The sequence below is a fragment of the Nothoprocta perdicaria genome, unplaced genomic scaffold (genome assembly GCF_003342845.1).
Source record: "Nothoprocta perdicaria isolate Ctin4 unplaced genomic scaffold, notPer1 scaffold_121, whole genome shotgun sequence".
NCBI lineage: Eukaryota > Metazoa > Chordata > Aves > Tinamiformes > Tinamidae > Nothoprocta > Nothoprocta perdicaria.
The window spans coordinates 1,650,078-1,668,411 of NW_020454328.1; the positions used below are offsets into that span (position 1 = coordinate 1,650,078).

General features: G+C 44.9%; 1 protein-coding gene and 1 long non-coding RNA gene across 2 annotated transcripts in view; one reads left to right on the forward strand and one right to left on the reverse strand.

Moving 5' to 3' along the window:
• LOC112960167 overlaps positions 1–18,334 on the forward strand; it is a 23,999-nt gene continuing 5,665 nt past the window's right edge. The window contains exons 1-2 of the long non-coding RNA XR_003251721.1: positions 1–38; positions 128–209. This is a non-coding gene — a long non-coding RNA (uncharacterized LOC112960167). The remainder of the gene's footprint in view (positions 39–127; positions 210–18,334) is intronic.
• On the reverse strand, positions 15,371–17,831 carry MEOX1 (mesenchyme homeobox 1). Its single transcript, XM_026054365.1, has 3 exons — positions 17,417–17,831; positions 16,327–16,499; positions 15,371–15,493 (listed from the first exon to the last, which is right to left on the reverse strand). Exons 1-3 carry the CDS (start codon positions 17,829–17,831, stop codon positions 15,371–15,373), a joined length of 711 nt encoding a protein of 236 aa, XP_025910150.1.

The following is an 18,334-nucleotide window of genomic DNA, read 5'->3' on the forward strand; positions in this document are numbered from 1 at the left end:
ATACCTTTCTCTTTGCCCTGTGGCCTCCCTAGTCATCTGTATGTATCCTTCCTTAAATTTTCCTAAGATTGAAAGGTTAAAAACAAGTGTTGTTTAATGTAATCTATGTGCCCTTGGTGCTCACCAGGGCATGTGAGAATGCTGAAAGCGGTGAAGTTCCTGGGAAAGCTGCTGACTTCCTATTAAAGAATATTTGAGATCTGCAAAAGGTAAGTGGAAGTTACAAGTACCAAGTTATGTGGCTCGCTTGTTTGGCAGTGCTGTCTCTGTTCCTCTTGAGCTTGCTTTAGAGACTGCTCTTTTGTAAGATGATGATAACAAAGCTGTAAGCCTCTATGACTATTAAAGCTAACGGTCTCCTTYCAACAACATAGTTTCTTCCTAAGGAAATGCTTAGATAACTCTGTATGTGGTGATTACATCCAGAGATCAGGAGCTTTGTTAGATAGCTAAATTGTACGCTGCTTTAGGTCCTTTTGTTTTGTAGACTGCATCACTAAGACTTGCTGCAATGAGTAAGACAGACATCTCATGCAGTTTCCTGGAAGGATGCTTGGCAGAGTCCTCATCTTAACGCACACCGAGACAGGAACAAAGCAAGGCTGTACCCGGGGGAGCCTCAGGGCCGCTCTGGCATAAGCCACCGTGTTCCTAGAAACAGACTGTCAGAAAACCTGGGAAGTCTACATTGCAGACAAAGGTTATCGGTCAGAGTTTGAAATGTGTGATGTACTTTATTGTGAGCAAATTCTTTTTTTTTTTTTTTTTTTTTTTAAGGGATGTAAACTGCAAGTGTGTTGTTTTTGCTCTTCCCAGCCTGACGTTTCTCTGCAATCTGCAAGAAACTCTGTGGTAGTGTGGGTATTTGTCACTGTAATTCCACCGTCTAATGTCAGGATGCTGTTGTGCTGTGCTAGTGGGACAGGAAAATTCCCCCAACGCCTAGAGCTTTGCTTGCAAAACTTGCTGCACCTTTGGATCAGGGTGACTTTCTTTAGAGAGCAATGTGGTCCTAGCTCAGGAGGACTCATCTGGATGTCACACCATTGTGGCTGCTTTAGGCTCAACTTATTGACTGGGAAAAGCATTTTTTCTGTAAGATTCTAGGAACAAATGTCCCTTTTAAGTATTCATGCCAGCAACTTCTTATAATCTACTGAATGACAGAAGACAGTCCAGGTACTTTGTCTCAGGAAGGAAGTAATTAAAATATTAGCACTTTGAGAAATTAAATGATATAACTTATGGCAGAATAACTTTAACCAAATGTTATAATGTAAGAAAACAATTAAAAAGAGTTATATAAGGTTGGGTGGCTTCTTTATTGCAATAGAGTGAGCAGCTAATTGATTGTCATCTTGCTATAATGTACCAGGGCAGTTGAGACGGCAGCTAGAGAGGAATCTGCTCAGGATGGCTGGAGACTAAGTTCAGAGAAGGGAAATTATCTTCTGGGRAGAAGGGAGCAGGCAGGAGTGCCCTCAGTGATCCCTGTGTGCATCCCGTGGGGAGTGGCAAAGTCCAGARGACTTCCCTGTCTTTCCCCTTAGCTTCTGAGGCCCAATCCTTTGAGGTTATATTTACTGCTACTCTTGACAGTGATGGGCAAGCAGAAGTGCTCTAGAATTGGAGTCCCAAAATGGGCAGCACCCAGTGGGTGCCATCAGTCCCTGTGCAGGTGCCAGTGTCTGTCCTGCTGGCACTGCACAAATAAAGGGCAGCTACAGCAGGGGCTGCCAGGGTAGAGTCCTGCTTGTGGCCCCTACTGCCTGGCTCCTGTTGCAAAGAAGGTTGTAAGTATAATCCTTTTTTCTTTATAAAATAACACAGTTTAACACATTCGTTGCTCTAATAGCACAATTGGTAGCAGCAGTTTCCTGRATGTTACACTGAGAGACTTGTGCGTGGAGCTCCATTGGCCAGGAGTCACACAGGCTGTTATGCCCCTTTTGTAGGGGGCTGAAGAAATGTCTATTTTAATTACCAGTTTGTGCTTCTAACCAGTATGACCTTAAGATATCGAGCTTTGCCTCATTTGGATTTAAAGACAATTGTATGAAGGATGAAAAATAGGAGTATGATGGGAGCTATGGCTGCAGATTCTGTTTTCTCCCCCTTTCTGTGCTTTCTTCCTCACTTCTCTCTGTTTTTGAAAACTGTCTGCCCTAGGAGAAGAACAAAAACAGCCAAGCAAACCCTCAGTCCTGTTTTGGAAGTGGTGATCTGGTTTCATGTGTAGTGGGGCTGCAGTGACTGAGCCCTTGGTTAGGGGACATGYGTGTGAGCACAGAGGTGGTCAGTGTCCAGCATGGTGATGCTGCAGCAATAAGGTATTTGCAGCAATAAGGTATTTACTCATAACGAAGTAATGAAGGTGCTGGGAGTTACGAAGTGCCCAACCAAGGTGGGAGAGAGCAGCCTAGACTTCACTCGTAGGTGTGCAGAGCAGGCAAGGGTCCTAAAGCAAGAAGCGAAGCTGTTAGCAAGTAGCAGCAACTTAGCCCATTATGGCTGAAGTAACCACCAATAAAATGTAATCAATGAAATCCCTTTTAAGTTGGTTAGATCAGTGACCCAGAAAATAGCTCCCTTGCAGAAAAGGAAATGATAGTCTATAAAGCGAGAAGTCAATGGGAAAAATCTATTAGAGTGAGTGAGCCATCAGGAGACCTTGGGTGTTAACTGAAACCTTTTGGAAAGCAGCCACAAAACTTGTAGCTGACTTTTAACCCTCCTAGTCCTGTCTTGGAGCCACCYGAACTGCTCAGCCCGGCGGAGGGCAACACCGACAGCCTGGCCCCAGCCTTGCTCTTTGCTTATTCCTGGTAGATGCTGTCGGATGGAGGGGAATGCCCAGAGAAGTGGGGCGACCAGGGGTTTGGCTTTTGGGGCTCAGCTGGGGAGAGCTGGCTCTATGACATGCAAGCGCCGATAAGGATGACTGCTGGTGCAGTGATGAGTTCAAYTTGCTGGTCGTTGAACTCCTTTCTCCCACCGCTACCTGGTCAGTCCACAACACGCCTTAACTCCCTGCACAGGCTCTCTGGCTGGAGAAGGTGTCCACAGGGTTGGCGATCAGCAGGGCACCCTGAGMCTGGCTGGGAAAGTGCAACGAGCCTGGTGAACCCACAAGAAGCCTTACAAAGGAAGGGGTTTTCTGGCACAAAACCTGAAAATACCCCCCAAAAAACCCAACCCCCCCTGCCTTACTCAACAACTGAAGTAAATCCTCCCCCTGCAAGTTCTTTCCCCTCTCACAGGAGCTGTTCTTMGCTCTCGAGGCAGCTCACGCGGCCGGCTCTAGACAGCACTGATTGATTGTGAAGGCCAGAAGACAAAAAGCAGAGGCTCTGCCTTGCTACTGCCTCTCCTCAGGAAATTGCTCCGTTAGGTTAGAAACTAAATGGGAATCCAGCAGACATGGGAACATAATTAACTTGAGCAAAACTGGGAAAAACATCTTGAAAGATGTTATTAAAAAAGACCTCAAAAAAAAAAAGACTGTGTACATTCAATTTCAAGTAAGGTGTGCCTCTTCCTAAGGCACTCTTCTTTGGCTCAGTTAACTTGTATTTTGAGAARACGCTAGGTTATATCTTTTTCCTCCTGCCTTTCCACTATCCCGCCACATTTTCTGTACATAAAAAATAAGTGAAAAAATTGGCTCATGCAAAATAAACCAGGTATCTAGGAAAATTAGCTATCTAGATCCTGATAGATTACTACAGATTTCATTCTTGCACATACCTAACATCACAAAAAACTAGAACAACCCTCTGGAAGCAGAAGTAGCCATCAAACTCCTTCCATTATAATTAATCCTGGAAGTGATAAAGCAAATCTGCCTTCCCACAGCCCTGGACTTTCCTTTTCACTTGCTGCCTCTCACTACTTTTTATTACAAATAAGCATAAAAATTKGTAAGCATCAAGACACTGGGTGAAAAAAATGCATGTAATCTCTACATATCCTTTTTACATATCCCTAAGAAAATCTGTAGAATTAAAAGGTAAGAAAATGTGTTTGCTAGAGCAAGTGCCTTGGGCCTAGCAGATCACAGAGCTCCAGCAGGTGACAAGATTTTTTTCTGCCTGCAAATTTGCATTAAAACTCCTGATTTGAAATTTTTGAAAAGAGCATCCTCCCTTACCAGATTTTAGCTTGTTTTCTTTATAAACTCTCTGGAGCTGGAGTTTAGCCAAACTTCTACTTGCCAGAGGAGATCTTGGTGCTTAGTGAAGGGAAGAAGTGAGTCATGCAGCTACAGCACTACATGTTTTCTGAATGAAATCCTGGATGGGGTGAGGTTCATGATCTTTTCCAAGCAAACTGCTCTCCAGCATACTGAAAATCTAAATATATGTGAATATAATGTATATATTCCAGCTGGAATGCATTTTAAATTGATTACTCAAAAGCAGTTTTAAATAAGCCCGCATTTCCCCGGCAGAGCAGCCTGTTCTTGGCCTTGAAGGGATGCCGGTAGCAGGAAAATGTGTGTAATGGTTAAAAAAAGCCTTAGGAAATAGGGGTCTGGCCTCCCTGCACCTGGGGAAGGGGGCAGCTCTGCCGAGTGGTGGGGCAACTGCAGGCAACTTCTCCTCCATACAGGCTCCATACAGCTTTCTCACTGATGCAAAGCTCTGGTTTGCTCTCGCAGCTGATCCTCTTGCAGAGCTGGGTCAGCTCGAGGTGCTTGTTTGGCTGTAAGAGGCTGCTAGAACAGGGTGAGATGCGGAGGCAGCCAGTCCTGCAGGGAACTCGTGCAGCCTCAGCAGCAAGGGACAACTSAGCCGCAGCCATTCCAACGTCTGCGCGCTAGGACGGGCTTCTCTACCAACATCTTGGGTGCAGCACATGGTAGAGCACTCAAGGTGCTATGTGATGTATTGCGAGGGACGGAAAGGACTTGTTTGGACCACTGCTTAATTCTGTTTTTCATCTTCCTGACCATCTGTGCAGAYGCTAGTCACCCCAGCTCATCTTCCCCTCCTTCCAGTGAAGGATCTTAATGCTCTTTTACTGGGGGCATCCTTTTCAGCAAATCCCCCGTGTTACAGAACCTTCTGAGCAAAGACAACCCCCCGTGGCTCCTGCTGTTTGCTCCACCAAAGAATGAAGTGATTAATGAGCCTGAAACATATCTCTCTTCCCCAGGACATAGAAAGAGGCACAGCTGAATAAATACCCCACATTACTTTGGTCTGCCTGGTTGGGAGTTAAACTACAGGTAGCCAACAGTACTGCCAAATGTATTTATTGCCACTCACTAATAATCTCACAGCTGAGAGCAAGGCAGGAAGATATATAAGAATCTGGTTACCTTTCCAGCTTTCCATACACTGAAGCTGGAATTGCTTGGAGCTCCTTTGGAGGAACATAGGATGACCCACAGTCTTGCGCTCTTCTGCTTCTCCAGTATGTGCCTTTAGATGGAGTCTATGGYACATATTGCAGATCATTCAGTGCACGTTGGTTTTGCACTATCAATGAGCAATTTATAAGTTTTGCAGGAGATTGCATGCCTCAATASAAATAACTCCCCCATAGCTGTCTGTATTTGGGGTTCATATGCCCCAAATAATGGAATATTTGGGAATGTGGAATAGCTCGAAAGACCAAATTGCAGTAAGCATAGGGGCCCAGGCAGATAAAGAGTTAATGCACTTACAGCTCAGCCAGCGGTTGAAGGTATTTGTAATCAAGATGGAGTTGAGTCAGAGCACAGGATCCCAGGGGATTCCTGCAACTACAACCTCCRGGCCAGAACTCCTGGCGTCAAGGGCGACAGGGCACAGCAGCCTCCAGCATCCCCCTTCAGCCACTGGTTGTACTGGAGTTGCAGGCAGCTGCATCTCATGCAGCCTGAACAGAACCTGAAGTTAGCAGGAATAGAGAAGAGACATCATAAAGAGAAGGGCAAATAGCAGTGAAAATATTTTAAAAGGAAATTAGAATTAAATTGAATTAAATTATTTTCATGTTGTATTTAACTTTTGAAGTGTGTTGAAGTGCCTTAGATTAGAAAGTAGAGTAATTTTTCTGTATTTTTTTTTCCAAGCCCCTAGAGAAAACACAGATGTTGATATAAGATATACAGCAAAAGGCCTGGGGAAACCTGCTGAAGGCTCCTGCTGTTTGGGGTCACGGGTCGCATTGTGAAGCCTGCTGCCTCGGGATCAAGCTCAAGGGTCTTGAGTGATGAAAAAAACCTTTGACGCTTTTTCTCAGTGAGTCTAACTTGCTAACATGAGCCAGCTGAGAGAGCACAAACAGAGGCTCTGTAACTAGCACAAATCCCAGCTTCCTCTGAAATTTCCAAACCTCTCTTTTCCTGTCAGATTCCAGACAGATGAAATTTTCCTGGCAAGGGCCCATTGCTGGCAGCATCTCTCTCCTGAATCATGATAAATCAGGACTGGAGGTTTAACTGATTGACAGTCTGTGGAAAGACGGTGCCCAGCTCTAGATCAAACGCAGCCCCATCTGCCACCGTTCTGCCTTCTTCCTCAGGTCTGTCCTGCACCATTTCTCATTTTCTGGAAATCCAGGTAGTAATTTGATTCCAAAAGTGGCTCAGCCCAAATGATACTGTTGTTCACATGATAATGTCAAGAATGAATACATTCCTCGGATCATAAATCATCTCAACCTGACCCCAATTAACTACAAATCCTGGATTTCATTTCTCGCAGTTCTTAGCAGCCATAACAAATTAGGTCATTCTGTGTCAAGGAGACACTGGAGCAGACACCGCTGGGCCAGGCCTGGGGAGGGGGCCAGTTGTGTTGCAGGAAGGGCAGCAGGGATGGAGCCRTGCGTATCCTTCTATAAACAGGAGCATTGGGATGCTTACCAGCRTATTTAAAGGATTTATCAAAGGATAGCAGAAAGCCTCATTAGTTTGTGTGTAGGTTTTTCTTTTTTTTTTTTTTTAAAAAAAGCATTTTCTCCACGTGAAGAATGGGGGGCGCATCTTGTTGATTGGATATTAAGTTGTAAAAGTGTGATAGTAATGCAATATYGGTGAAATTTTATCCCTGTGGAAGGGGAATCAGACCTGTTCTGTAAGCATTAGTGGTAGGAGGAATTTCCTAGATGCCCGTGAGCCCTTCTTTCAAAAGCCCATGTGATAACATGAAGAGATGAAAAATCAACCCACAGTTGCATAAGCCCTTTTGAGAAAAGATCTAGCAGAGGAAATGACCCTCCATAAAGGCAGGATCTCTGCGGCTCAACATTGATAATGTCCCTAACTCGCAGGCAGTTTGTGTGCTGGGCTGGAGCAGATCACTGAGTTCCTTTAGGATCATACTGCTAGACCTCGGGATATGGTATAGCTGTTCTAAAGCATGGCAAAAAGGGAAGTTTCTGCAGAATGATATTTTGCAACTGTAACAGGGGCAAAAATAACAGAGTTTGTATTCTGAATTTCTGAATTTATTTTATTTTTTTAAGGGAAAGAGTGAAGGTCCAAAGGCTATAAAAATTGCAAGTTGAATGTGGATAGATAATGGGTTTTTTATATAATTCCTGACAGATGGCAGGGGTGTGGTGTCCAGTGGTGTCCTCCACTACTGCACAGGCAGTGGACAGCCAGCAGTTTGAACATACAGCTCATTCTGACAGCGAACGTGTTGGCATTTGCTTGCATTCCCACGCAGGAAAACTAAAGGGAGTGCTCAACAAGCTTAACACACGGGAGGAGCGACCACAGCTGGGACCTTTCCAGAGAACAGAGCTGGTCCTGAGCAGTGCAGCAGGATGTGCTTGCAYGCCCTGATCCAGCACCTGGCCTGGGCTCAACGGAGGCACCAGGCTGCTTCTGTGCCCATGCCCAGGCTTTGCATTTCCARGCTTAATCTTTGCATAAAGGTGACTTTAGAGTGCACGTGGCATCTTTGCACATGCCCTTATAATAGCAAGCTTTGCTGTCACTGTGAGACTAATTACAGCCATCAGTAAGGACCTGATTTAAAAATATGCAGAAGGGGAGCAAAGGTCATGATAGTAAGGCCAATATTCATCATGTTTGAACATCATTCTGCCATAATCAGGTGCAGGCAGAATAAATATGCCATCAATGCATGCTGAGCCAACCTGGCAGGTAGTGAGGTAGGCTATTTTGAACTTAGTAGCCAAAAATTACTTGTCATTTGACACTGTTATATATCACTGTCTACTTCTGAACAGAGTAATGTCATTTTTATTTGTAAAACCTCATACTCTTAAATGCCATGAGCTCATCCCTTTCTTGGCATCATCTCATCTTGATTCTGGCAGAACTGCAGGGAAATTTCAGCAGAGAGAAGAAGGTAATAAAAAAAAACTATTTTTTTCTCCTAAAATAATGCCTCTCAAGTTGGCCCTAGAAATTGCAAAGGAAAGTGAAAATTCAATCCAAGTTTCATGCTCTATCTTATATGCAGATTTCAAATCCCCCCTTATTACCTTTACATTATTTCCAAATGGTGAGCGTTGTCCTCAGCAAGTGCAAAGGAGGCAAAGCCACTGCAGCTTCTCAACACCCAAGTGCTGGTCTCCAAAGGGCAAGGTTTTCACTGACCACAGAATATTTGACCCAAAACCGTGGTTCCATCTCATCTATAGAATGTTTKAGGCACAACTTCCTTTCCGTCTGCTCTCTCACCATGTTGCTGGATGAGAACTCTTCAAAATATGAAAGCAATGATTCTGTGTAAACAGTGATGAAGTCAGGCTTGGAGCACTGAGTTGCTCCTTGCTCGCTGAAGTAACAAGAGCACTGCCGCTTAGCTGCACTTTGGTGGCTACCAAAGGGCCACTTCTCAGTGCTGCTCTTTGTGTGTTGGACAAGTCTGTCAAGCCCTGATTTCCAGTTAGAGCAGCAGGGCACATGGAGATTATTTTTGCTTTCTTATCTGTTTTAARTGGCAAAATGCCTTGGAGGCAAGGACTGCTGTGATCACTGCAGAAGTCTCATGGTACTATACGATACCAAGGGTAAATGGCTGAGAATATTTTTCATTAAATTTGTTTCCATTATGTCTTTCTCTAATAGTGCAAGCAGCTCTACTATAGAATTAGAAGTTTTTTTTCCTCTAAGAAATCTTACAAAAATACAAGAGAAGGAAGAATTTAATTCTTGTAGTAAAATGACTTTTATCTAATGTTTGAATGGTTGGAAATGTCTTCTCAGTGTGTGCATTAAAGACTTCCTGCCTGGAGTGTGCAAAGGACTCGGAGCATTCATAGGATATTAAACAGATTCGTAATGGAACCCAACAGTATAAACATGTCTTCAGTGCAGACAGGAATGCCACAAACTCTTCTTTTGCATAATGTAAAACATACCCCAGTTGTGTCTGTGTTGTATTCTGCAAATAAACAAGGGAGAGATGTGTCTAAAATGTTTCCCCGTGAGACAGATAATTTCTCATCTCATTTTTTATTCCCCTTTTATGGATTTTTTTTTTTTTTAAGGTGACCCTTTTAAGAAGAGTATTGTAACTCAGAGCAGCCAAAGCAAGGCCACTTGGAGGCAGGAGTAGCCTGGATGCAAGTACCTGATGCTAGACCTTTAAAACTAGAAATTTTCCTATATGAAACTATGTGTCTTGCTGCAGAACGAATTGAAAGTATGAAATGATGCCTTTATATCTTTTTCTCCTATCAACCAGCTTTACCATAGCATTGCAGGACCAGGCAGTAAGTGCCCAAGTGTAGGAAATTCTCTTTTTAAGGGCTGGGGTGACAGATGAATGGAGGGTATTGGCATGGGATGCTGCTCATGGGATGGGTGTTGCTCATGGAGTTAGCAGAACAAGACGTGTGAAATCCTGTGTGTCCATGTCAGTGCCATGCTTCTTGCTTAAGCAGGATTGAAGAGGTCTTGAAAAACATTTTCTGCTTTAAACAGGAAAGAAAGAGAAACATGACTCGAATCTTCGTGGCATGAAGTCACCATCCTTCCCTGTTATTCCCTTCCATTATCTCTTCGCAATYCTGTCCTCAAGGACTTTCCAGACAACCGGCTGCTAATTCACCCTGTGTAGAAGTGGAGAAAAAAGAATTTTTTTTTAAAGTGTAGAAGGAGGGAACAATGCTGGAAAAGCCTGCTCCTGGATGCAAACCCTTTCTCCAGGTGCAAATTCRAGCAAGATAGCCCTATGTGCGGGGAGGCTGGGGGAAGGAGGCCGTGGGGCTCTGCTGCACCTGCCTGTCCCCAAGATGCTGGGGCTGCTGCCCCATCCTAACTGCAGCCTGAAAGGCGATAGCCTGACCCTGGGATTGCCTTGCGCCAGCTCCAGGCGCGTGGCAGGCAGACGGGAGCGCTCTGCCGCAGGCGCTCCGAGACGGTGGGTTTCCTGTCTGGGTGCTTAGCCGGGCTGCAGGCATGCAGGATTCGGAGTCCAGCCATCAGCATGGACATATAATATTTCTCAGAGGGGCTGTCTGCTTTCTCTGGGGATAAAAATCGCTCGAAGTATGAGATAGTGGCTGATGAAATGTAATAGGAGCGCTGCTCTTGGTGGCACGCATCCCCAGGTGCAGGCAGCCAAGTCACCCATACACCAACGTGCTGTATAAAATGTACCTGATAAAATGCACGAGACAGGGCAGCCCCAGCAACCTTGAGAAGGCAGGAGGATTTTAGGTTGTATGCAAACTGTTGGCTTTACCACGTAAAATGCTGAGAAACCTCCACTGCTGCTGCCCCAGGTTTTTCGCCTGAGATATTTTCTGCCAAGCGGTTCTACAGCTCCTGCAAAAAGAGAGTTCCCTGACATCTGGTGTGTGTTAACCTTTGCACTCCTTAGCCAAACATTAGGCTTTGCTAGTCATATGATAAGGTATATTCAGTGAAGAGAGTGGAATAATGGCAAGTTTCTTTTTAAAAAATAATATTAYATCAATAGACACTGTTGTTTCTGCAGCGTAGATTAATGCTTTGGTGTGACTTCCCTGCAGTCAGAAAGCAATGGACTTAAATATTTGTAACCRAAGTAGCAAATATAAAACGCACAGGAGAAACTGAATTGGAGACGACCATGCTTGGCCTTGGATGGGATGAGATAATTCAGGACAAAACAGCAGGATTGCTGTGGTGACTTGTGAGAAGGAAACGGCAGCCAAGGGGCCGCCTGTCAGCTCTCCCGCACGCCTCCACCAGCAGCGCACGTGGCTCTAGACGGCCACAGAATCACAGGGTGTTCAAGGTTGGAAGGGACCTCTGGAGATCATCTAGTCCAGCCTGCCTGTGTGTATCTCACTTAGGCAGCCAGTACCTAGAAGAGAGACCTGGTCACCTCACCCTCCAGCCTGGTGAGAAAGGTGAGCAGGTCGCCTGGTAAAGAGAGGCACTGTCCACAGTCTGCAACTTGGGCATCTATTCCACAGGAAAAAAGTGTCATGGGAAAGAGAGCTCGGGAAAGGCAGGTGATGAAGGTCACATCACATGGCTGTAACTGCGCCAGACTTCCAGTGCACAGAGGGAAGGGAGTAGTTATTCACCCCCAAAGGGTYGCAAATTTACTTGGATGAAGAGCAGCGGCTCTGCTGGAGAGAATCCTTGGGCAGGAGCCTCTGGATGTTTTGTCTAGCTTGCATTCTCTTAGCACCTTGTTTTCCTGGCCCTTGCACTAAGTGTCTTGGAGGAGATGCAGAAGACATYGCAGCCTTTGCCAGCTGCCTCGGACAGTTTTGCCATTGTGCTGCAGGCCTGTGATCTCTGCAAGCTTTTCCTCTTACATTGTCAGGGAGAAGTATGAGTAGGTGGTTTAAGAAAACATTAATGGGGATATGTCATAGCTTTAAAAAGTGTTTGAGGGGAAGCAGAGCTGTTGCTTCCAATTTTTCACTCTGCTGTCTCCCTGATGACATACAGTCATATCCACTTAAGTAATACCTTATGGAAAAGGAAGTGCCATGTTTTTATTAGACATTTTTTATTACCAGCTTTGGTGAAAAGTGCAGTTGTGAGCAAGTATCTTATTCCTTTATCCCTTTCACCAGCTTGTAATGCTGACAGAGAACGGCTCTTTCAGGGAGACGGAAATTTGCACCAACAGGGGCTATGGTATGTGGAAAATAAACCTGAAATGCTTAGGGCTGCAAGTGGCTTCTCCAGTTGTAATTGTATTTTATGAAGGCAGATGCCACTGTCTGCTGTGTAAGGACCTTGCCTTATGAGTTAAGTGTAGATTTATGGCTTTATCATCTTGAAGAGTACAAAATTCAACTCCTTATTGCAAGCGTATTTGTCAAGAGTGAGTAAGAGGGAATAGTGTATTTTGCTGGGAGGCCCTTTATTTATGTGCTCTGGACTGCATAACACGTAAGATATTCATTTGAGTTTCTTAAATGGTAATTACTTATTCATGCATGATTTGGGCAGCATGTCTCGGAAGTCCAGGCATTTGGTTTGTTCAGCTAAAACTTTGCTGTTGTCTTCTCACAGAGCTGCTAGAAAACATTGGGGGTTAAGAACAATTTTGGGTTTTAGATAAAACGCTTCTCTTCCTGTGTTTGAAAGAGGCAGCACAGGCCCAAAGGACTTCGGCACATATCGGCAACTGTATACAGACATGTCTGTGGTACTGTATGGGAAGGACTCTGGTTCCTCTGCCTGCAGGGGCTTCCTGTGGGAGATGTGTTGGATCCTGCCTGGGCTATGTCAGTGACTGTGCACCAATTATTTATTGAGCTTCAGTCTCGGGAAGCAAGGCCAAACATCCCCAGGTAGCTTGCTTTCCTTCCCCAGGGTGAATAAAGCCTGATGTGTGTTTCTGAGCAGAATAATTGCAGGTCAGAGATTTTTGTTCCCTGGTGACAGGCTTGCCTGGAAGATTATTGGCACCAAAGGATCAGAGGTCAAATGCTTTGATGTCAAAATGTTCCATTGTGACACACTGGAATCTCAGAATAAGCAAACAGCTTCACGAGGAAACTCCAACATAAAATGATCTTATGGGTGACTTGTACCTACTTGCCAARCATCAGTTCAAGAGCAGTTTAGGAGCTCTAATTATAGGTGCTTATGGAGGAGAGATGCACGCTGGCTGCTCCAGAGAAATGAGTGGACTTTGGCAGGTGACAGTGCTGGCTGCTCTGAGCAGTCTCTGGATTGTGCCTCTGAAACTTGCTGCATTTACCAGTGTTCGCATCCCTGTTGCGGTCACAGTGCAGAAAATACCTTGTATAACGTCATACTTCTCAAGTTTCTTTATTTTTAAGTCATTTTGCATTACTCTATACTTCAAAACACTTGTTTTTCATCTATCAAATAGCCTTTTTAAAGATAGAGCAGCATGGGCATTTTTTTCATATTAGACACATTAATTCTTAGCTTTTTGAAAATAATTCAGCACATTTGTTACAAAAAAAAAGTTCATACTAGCTCTTCTGAGATCTTCTACAAAGTGGAATGACCACCGATGACCTTATGCATTTATCATCCAGATATGTAACTTTATATTAACCATATCTGTGGAGCTTTTTGAGTTAAAGCCCAATAAGAATACCTCAGATTAAGTTGAAATGGATGCGTGATATGTATAGTAAGTACAATTCCATGCTACAGATGCAAATAGTGCTTACCGTTCAAGTATTTAAACATGAGTTTCAATAGTCTCAAAACTCATGATGCAATATGATAGTGTGAAATTCTGTTTTAAAAAAGCAAAATTACCCTAGAATACATTAAACAAAAAGAAGAAATAGAAACAGACATTATGCTTTCCTAAAACTTTATAACAAACTTAATATAATACAAGTTTTGATTGAAAGGAGAACATTTTCAAGTGGAAGTGTGGTTAAGATACTTGGCGTTGCCAGGATAGCTTATTATCTTGTATTGGAAAGGGGTTTTTTAATATATTATTTACATTTGATATAGGGGCGGTTGACTATTTCAGCTTTAGTGGCTTTAAACTTTAAACTTTAAAGTTAAATTTCCTGATGTTCTCCAAACCTCTCATAGGCAGCTGTAATTGAGCAGTGATATAACCAAAATGGAATGACAAAAAAGCCACAATATGTCTACATGTTTTGAAGAGAAATGACACTGCATTTGTATGAGTTGGCTGAAGAGTTACTACACTCCAAAAAAAAAAGGGGGAAAAAAAAGTTCGCACAAAGAATAACCTATTAATGGAAAAATTACAAACAGGCAAAAAGGCTAAGTTGGTCACATAACTGCATGATAAACCCAGATATTGATTTTGGGGTCTATGAGTAATAAGTATAAATCCAGACAATACCTTGATTGGCAGATGTATTTGGACATACATCTACACACGTGTGCTTGCTTTTTTGTCTCCAATGAAAAACAAACCAAGAACAGGAAGGCAGATAAATTCAGCTAAATCACTCCCCATAATACTGCTTTCTGCTTCTTCTAACAGTCCTAAACTCATAAAGGAAATATTGTATGTTCAGAGAGCTTCCAGAAACAAAAGAAAGTCATGAAAGAATAGCTTTCCTTCGGTTAAGTAGACAAAAGTGTCTAACATAAAACAATGATAGCTACTGTGTCCAGAAGACTTAATCTTGTTGTATCTGATGTGCTATTTGGTAATGATTGTTTTGAGAAATATATTTCAGATTTAGCAATAGAGTTTTGGGATTATTATAAGCTTAGAAGAAATCTCCTGCCTCTTACCATCAGCAAAGCACCTGCCCTCTGTATTCCTAAGGGGAAATCCATCTCTTCCACTGCAGACAAGCTGCATTTGGCATTTATAGTTTTGCCTGCAGTGTTTTTTGTTTTGTTTTGTTTTCTATCCTATTGCTTAGCCACACTTGTTTTCTGCTCATATTCCATGAGAACTCAGTGACTATCAAAACATTTATTGCTGGTTTGGAGAAAGGCACAGGGAAAATGTGGCTCCAAATGCAGAATGCATAAAAGAGACCAGAGAAGGGTTGGATGTGAATATGACATTACACTGCCACTCACCGAACTCTTGCCTGGTGACCTATATCTTCTGAGCATTTGAGTCCCTAGGCAGTGTTATTCCTGCTTTATATTTAGTGTTCAGAAGTGTTTATATTGCTTTTTTTCTGAAGTGTTTATATTGCTCCTGCTTTATATTTAGTGTTCTAAATAACTTCAGAATATTTAGTTAATATTCCGAAGACACACCTGGCGTAGTAAGACAATTCCAAAGAGTTAAATTCATTCAGACAATAATCAGAGTCATACCTTTCCTTGGATTTTTTTTTCCCCCCCCTGTGTTCTTTAAATGTCTCTGCACTTAAAGCATCATTCCCCTTCCAAGGGCTCAGGACTGCAGGTTTTGCAGGCAAGCCCATTTCACAGCTGCTGTCCCCTCTCCATGTCCCCTGATGAGCAGTGTCCTCTCCATACCCCTCCTCGTGGCCACACGGACTATTCGGAGCTGGCGGAGGCAGCAGAGTCTGCATCTTCTGCGTCGTGGTCCTGGGGGGACACCGGCTGTCCGCCTTTCACGCGCTTCCACTTCATTCTTCTGTTCTGAAACCATACTTTCACCTGGATCACAGAGAACAAAATATTACTTATTGGCTCAGTTAAGCTGGGTACGCACCCCATGCATCTACGTGCACATCGATAAATGGATGTTTTGTGGAATTCTGCAAGAAAGGTGGGACATCCCAAGGCTAATTAAGCCATCTCTCTAATGAGGGCAGGGATAATTCGCTCTGATCTGTTGTAGACTGAGGTTTCTCCTAGAAACCAGTAAAGGCAGCACAAGTGCTTTGCCCAAGGTCCATCTCTGTATGGGCTAATCAGGTCAGTTTAATGGGCATGGTACCCCTGAAGGCCTTTTAACAGCCAGGCAAACCAATCTAATGTTTCAGGGATTGTAATTTGCTTTATTTGACCAATTCCTTTGTTGTCCATTAAGCTTTAATAAGGAAACCCGGGCCATCACAATGGGAGAACAGAAATATCTGTCTCTGCAAAACTCTGTGTTTTTGTCTTCTCTTATCCTGTCAAAATAGTACATGACCCAGGAAAAGTGCAAGTTATTAATCCTGTAACATTTAAGCAACATCCTGGTAACTGGAACCTAACCTAATATCTATATTCCTTCTGCAAACCACASGACTTCAGTATGCAGCAAAGACTGGTGAAAAACAACAGCTCAGTAGATACCAGTCATTCATGGATGTAATTCTAAACTACAGAGACACATTTATTAACACCTTGAGGTAAATTTCAAAGAATATGCTTTGAAAGAATGTAGAGGTTTTGTACTAAAATACTTTTGGAGCTGACAAAAGTCCACCCTTGAGTAATATAGCAGTTCTTATTAGGAAGAAAATGTGGGGGGGCTGGGGAGGTAGGAGTTGGGGAATTACTTGTCTCTCCGTGAGATCCAGGTTTACAGCTATCTCGTATCTCCTGAGCCTTGTCAGGTAATTATGGTGGGCAAATTCAGCTTCCAGCTCCCGTAGCTGCTCCTTCGTGAAAGCTGTCCTTTCCTTCCGCGATTTGCTGCTTCTTTCTGGCTTGGTGCTTGAGTTCTGGTTTTCTGAGAGGCAAGCACACATGTGGTGTAATTTGCAGTTCCGCTCAGCAAGGGGAATGTGCGTGTCGCAGAGGTCTGATGGAAACCTCAGACAAGCCATCGGCATGCTGCATTGTGGTTTAGTGAGATGCTAGCTGGTAATGCACCAACCAAGAAAAATGATTTTATTTTGTAGCGTTTCTCTTCAGGTGATTTTGAATTTTTCTTTATTGGCCTATTAATTTCTGAAGAGAGGGCTCTGGGCACCTAGGAAGGGAAAATTCTCCAGTGCAGCCAGAGGCCCTTCCAAGCACATGGCAGAGTTGCAGTGCAAGCTCGGGAAGCAGTGATTAAAGCAGTGATGGGCACTCCCCTGTTCACTGTATTTTGTCCSGGAGAGTGGCAGAAGGTTGTGAGTGGGATGACAGGTAATTCCGTGGGTTGCATGGGGAGCCAAGAAGGGCAGAGGTGAGAAGTGGTGGCATCAATTATGGGATCTTTTTCTGCCGCCCAGGGGAGCTGCTCAGGGGGCAGCAGCCGCTGCTGATGGGTTGGGGGCATTTTGTGTTGCAGTGAGGGCATTGCTCACGTTGCGCCCACATGCTTATGGCTTTGGGCAGACAAGTGTGAAAAGAAAAGGTCAGGGCTGCAGGCAATAAATGGCAAAAGGAGCATTTGTCTTCTCAAAACAAGCATGTGCTTGGGAATCACCCCCTCTCCTTAGGGCTGAGGCTGTGGTGACAGCACGTCTGCACGGCGAGACTTGGAGGAGCCCAGCACAAACACAGGCGATCAGCAAAGCAAAATCAGTTCACTTTTGGTGTTCCGTACCCTAAGCTTCTCTAGGTAAAGAATTACAAAGCGTTTTCTTCCTAGGCTTGCTTTCTTAACCCCGGAGCTCATCGGTGCTCCCGTCCCACGCCCCCGGTTTTGAGACCTACCTGAGTTTTCCTTCCTCCTCCTGGACGCCTTTGGCTCGGTCCTGTTCGGAGCGACACCCTGCAGCTCGTAGGTGCCCCGCGCGGCCACGGCAGCGCCCAGCAGGTCGGGGCTGCCCCCGTGGGGCTCCGCCGATGCCAGCGCCGGCTGGGGACGTCGCGCGGCCTCCGGGTGCCAGCGGGCGCGCTGGGGAGCGGGGCACCGCTCCTCCGGCGCCCGCCGCTCCCGCGGGAAGCTGTGCGGAGCCGCCGCCGGGCAGGAGGCTGCGAAGTCGCAGTACGGAGCGAAATCCGGCTTGGGGTGGAAGGAGAAGGGCGCCGGGGGGCCGAGCCCCGCGGCCGCGGCGCCCCGCGCGCAGCCCCAGAGCGGCGCGGGAGCCGGGGCGCTCCGCGCGCAGCCGCCGCCCGCGGCCTCCATGGACTCGTCGCGCCGCTGGCCTCCCGGCCCGAGGGGCAGCCCCCGTGGGGATCGCGCTGGCAGCAAGCAGAAATCCAGCTGCTCCCTAAAAACCGGTCTGTGCATGAGCTTTGTGCTGCTGCAAGCGTGCTACTTTGGGAGCGCTTCTAAACATCCGCATGGTCCCGTCTGGAAAACCATAAGCAGATCACCCCGGAGCGCTTCCCAAGGCCCGGGGCTTTCGTCCTAGTGGGGCGCTGGACATGGGTGAAACTTTTTAAATCCTGTGCCGGGGGGAGAGTGACAAGTTTGTGAAGTGAAATGTGAGCAAGGGAGGGAGGGGTTAATCTGCCTACACCGAGTCCCTCCAACCAAAGCGGAGCAGGCACCTATTAATCACCCGAAACCTTATATGCGCGTCTAATGGGATTTGCAGATGCAGACTTTTAAAGAAACATCATCTGTATTTGTTTTTTTTTTTTGTTTTTTTTTTTTTTTTTTCAAAGGGAAAGAGTATTTTTTTT

Excerpts from the sequence above, each read along its gene's own strand:
- MEOX1 (XM_026054365.1), bottom strand. The coding sequence starts at position 17,831 with ATGGAGGCCGCGGGCGGCGGCTGCGCGCGGAGCGCCCCGGCTCCCGCG. Across the intron at positions 16,500-17,416 it reads GAGGAGGAAGGAAAACTCAG|AAAACCAGAACTCAAGCACC; the intron begins GTAGGTCTCAAA and ends CTTGCCTCTCAG. Across the intron at positions 15,494-16,326 it reads TGGATCTCACGGAGAGACAA|GTGAAAGTATGGTTTCAGAA; the intron begins GTAATTCCCCAA and ends TCTGTGATCCAG.